Below are 3,238 nucleotides of genomic sequence, written 5' to 3'. Positions count from 1 at the left end.
CATTCCTGAGAGGAACACTCTCATCTTAATGGAGCCAACGATCTCACTGCGAAGGACGTTACTGTTCGCGCTGACCTGCAGAGAAAACAGCAGCCATGAAGCCGTCATGTCAAACACTTAAGTTACAATTACACACAGACAAATACTCAATCAATCAATCAATCAATCAATATAATAAATAAAACAAAATTTAGCTGTTAAAAAAAATAAATGATTATTTTTTTAACTTAATAATTGAAAATACTAATTATAATAACAAATAAATATAGTTCATTAGTGTGATTATTTTTATAATATTTTTCGAATTTTATAATGTGTCTCATCCAGTCCGATTTTTAAGCCGGAACTATCTGTTTCACAATTAACAAACTGAATAATTAGGTAATCGAGCTCATAATCGCAATTATTTTTGGTCAATATTGAGATACTCGTTGACTTTTGGAAACATCATGCATTTATTGAATTTTAAAAGTAATATCCTTCAACTTAGGTATATTAATTATAATTCAACAACAACCATCCCAAAACTCATTCATGTTTTATATACTTATCAAATTAAATAAAATTAAGCAAATTCCATGGTAACCTCATTAACTAAAACTATTTTGATCAAATTTATTTTATTTTATATAAATTATATATACATATAAACAAAACATTTTTAAATAATCATATATACATTTAATCAAAATGAATAAGATCAAGTATATTTTAGTGCACTTCCACAACCTGCTGACAACTACTAAACATTTATTCAGTATATAACACAAAACAAAGAGTGAATTATTGTAAAACTACATGCAATTATCTTGTTTTTACAATCATTAGAAGCCTAAATATAATGTCATTTGATTGCTTGCCCAGCCCTATTAGTTAACATGGACTGTTTCAAACATGCTATTTCAGTAAAGTGTTAAAGCTTTCATAAGAACAGCAGGTTCATCTCCTCACACAACACAAGCACAATGACATGGATGTGACTGTGTCCTGTTTGTTATGATGGATTCCTGTGTTTATTCTGAGCACGTCTACAGACATCTAAGAAACGTGCTACTTCTAAAAACATACCAGGAGGTTGACAGACTCGATGACGTCCAGGAAAACCTCGTTCTTCCTGTACTTGATGCCCTCTGACCTCCAGGAGACGGCGTTGGTGACCGTGGCAGGGGGCCGCGGAGCACCCGTGTCCAGCTTGTGACCTTCCTGTGTGATGTATCTGTGAAAAATAAACACTTTCCATCAGTTACTCCTAAATGACATCTGCTGGGTCAGAGAAAGGCCTGCAATTATTTTAGTATTGCCATGTTTGAAACTAAACAATGTAATGATTTAAAGACTTTTAAATGAATCAATGTCAGTCATACGGTTTGAGGGCGAGTGAACAGAACTGTTAAAAATGGTTCGTAAAAGGAAATCAAACACGGACTCACTCCTGGAGGATCTTGCTGTCAGTGGTTTGCGGGTATCCAAAGTCCATGAGTTCATCCAGCAGCTCGTAGATTATGACAAAGTTATCTCTGATACTCTCCTCCTCCAGCTCCTTAAAGTATTCTGAGAAAACCTGGAAAAAACACATCGAATACCTGTTAGACTAAAGCAAGTGATACTGAAATGTATGCAGTGATAAACTGTTATGTTAACTTATTAGTAATGATCCAATAAGATGAGATCCCTCACCCAGAAATCCCTTTAAGTCCACAATTGATGTATAATGTACCTGAACAATTTTGTAGAGGAAGGAGAAAACCAGGGAGACGCAAGCATTCTTCTTGGATGTTGCAACAACTGTTTGTCAGCAGGTTAAGAGACAAAACAAGCTTAAAAGAGACAGTAAACCAATAAAATAATTAACAGGATACAACAAACATGTTGTAAAATGATCCTAAGAATAAATTCTAATAAAATGCAATAGTGATCAGCCATTTGTTCAAGCAGCCATTTTACTGAATGTATTTTTCCAATTTATATATTTGCATAGCGATATCTGATTTTTTAAATTAATTTATTTTTAAATAATTTTACTTTTAATAAAAAACGTAATGCTAATTACGAATACAAATACCAATTAAAATCATTAATTCTAATTATATAATAATAATTTAGTTAATTAGTGTCATTTTTATGACATTGTAATTTTATAATGTTGTTCAAGTCAGCTCAGTTTCATAATTAAAATCTAATTAAATAATTAATTAATTAATAGAGCTGCTTGATTATGGCAAAAAAAAACTACAACATGATTATTTTGGTCTATATTGAGATATTCATCAACTTTGGAAACAATTTTTGAATTTATCTTTTTAAAAGCAGATATCCATGAACTGTAAGTATAATTCAATAGAAAAACAAAAAAAGAATATATATTAAAAAAAATAAAATAACTTTTTACAATCTTTTATTTTTTTGGTAATATTTTCTTCATAGAGATATTAGAAAATGTTTAAAAATAACCAGCTCCAAGGTCAATCGCAACATTACAGCAATTTGAAATGAAGCACAAAAATAAATAAACAAATAAAATGAAATATAATAAAATAAATACAACATTTTTAAGGGGTGGATGATTGCGATTTCACTTTTTTAACGTTAGTTAGTGTGTAATGTTGCTGTTTGAGCATAAACAATATCTGCAAAGTTACGAAGCTGAAAGTTCAATGCAAACGGAGATATCGTCTTTTAAAATTCTGGCGGTTTAAAGCCTACAAAAACGGCTGGTAGGGACTACAAGTTACTTAACCCAGATAAACCCCGCCCTCGGGAAAAGTCAGCAAAGGGGGCGGGGCCATGCTGCGCTGCTTTAGAGAAGAGGAAGAGAAAACTAGGGGTGCACGTAAAAATCTATTCATATATCAATCTCAATTCTGTCTTCTAACGATTCTAATGGATTCACAAGTTTCAAAATCAATATTCTAAAGCAGCGGTTCTTAATACTGTTCCTCGCGCTCTGTTCTGCACACACTCTGCATCTCTCCCTCTCAAAGACGCACTAGAGGCGGTTTAGCCAATCACAACACACTGGACTAGCTAACCAGTCCATTAATGTCCATTGCGTATTTCTGAGGGAGGGGCTTCATAAAAGAAGGAAATCATCAGCGCGTTTATAGAAGAAGGGACAGAGCGGTGTGGAATAATGATAAATTATGTGAAAAATTATGCGTTTTTTTTTTTTTTTTTTTAAACTAAGCATTAACACATGTTAGACTGCACCCCATAAACACAATCAAGCCTAGAAAAAAAA

The 3,238-nt window shown here is 32.5% G+C and overlaps 1 protein-coding gene across 2 annotated transcripts in view; it reads right to left on the bottom strand.

The window, feature by feature from the left end:
• Window positions 1–3,238, bottom strand: part of LOC107696211 (AP-1 complex subunit mu-1) — a 28,348-nt gene that overhangs the window by 19,589 nt on the left and 5,521 nt on the right. For both annotated transcript variants that reach the window (XM_016496454.1, XM_016496464.1), the window contains exons 3-6: window positions 1,718–1,785; window positions 1,431–1,561; window positions 1,069–1,216; window positions 1–75 (exon numbers count right to left, since the gene is read on the bottom strand). In XM_016496454.1, the coding sequence (XP_016351940.1) occupies window positions 1–75; window positions 1,069–1,216; window positions 1,431–1,561; window positions 1,718–1,785 (422 nt within the window). The remainder of the gene's footprint in view (window positions 76–1,068; window positions 1,217–1,430; window positions 1,562–1,717; window positions 1,786–3,238) is intronic.

The sequence above is a fragment of the Sinocyclocheilus anshuiensis genome, unplaced genomic scaffold, assembly GCF_001515605.1.
Source record: "Sinocyclocheilus anshuiensis isolate Anshui unplaced genomic scaffold, SAMN03320099.WGS_v1.1 scaffold217, whole genome shotgun sequence".
NCBI classification, from domain to species: Eukaryota; Metazoa; Chordata; class Actinopteri; order Cypriniformes; family Cyprinidae; genus Sinocyclocheilus; species Sinocyclocheilus anshuiensis.
Note: the sequence above shows the minus strand (reverse complement) of the source record. Positions and strands in the feature narration are given on the sequence as shown.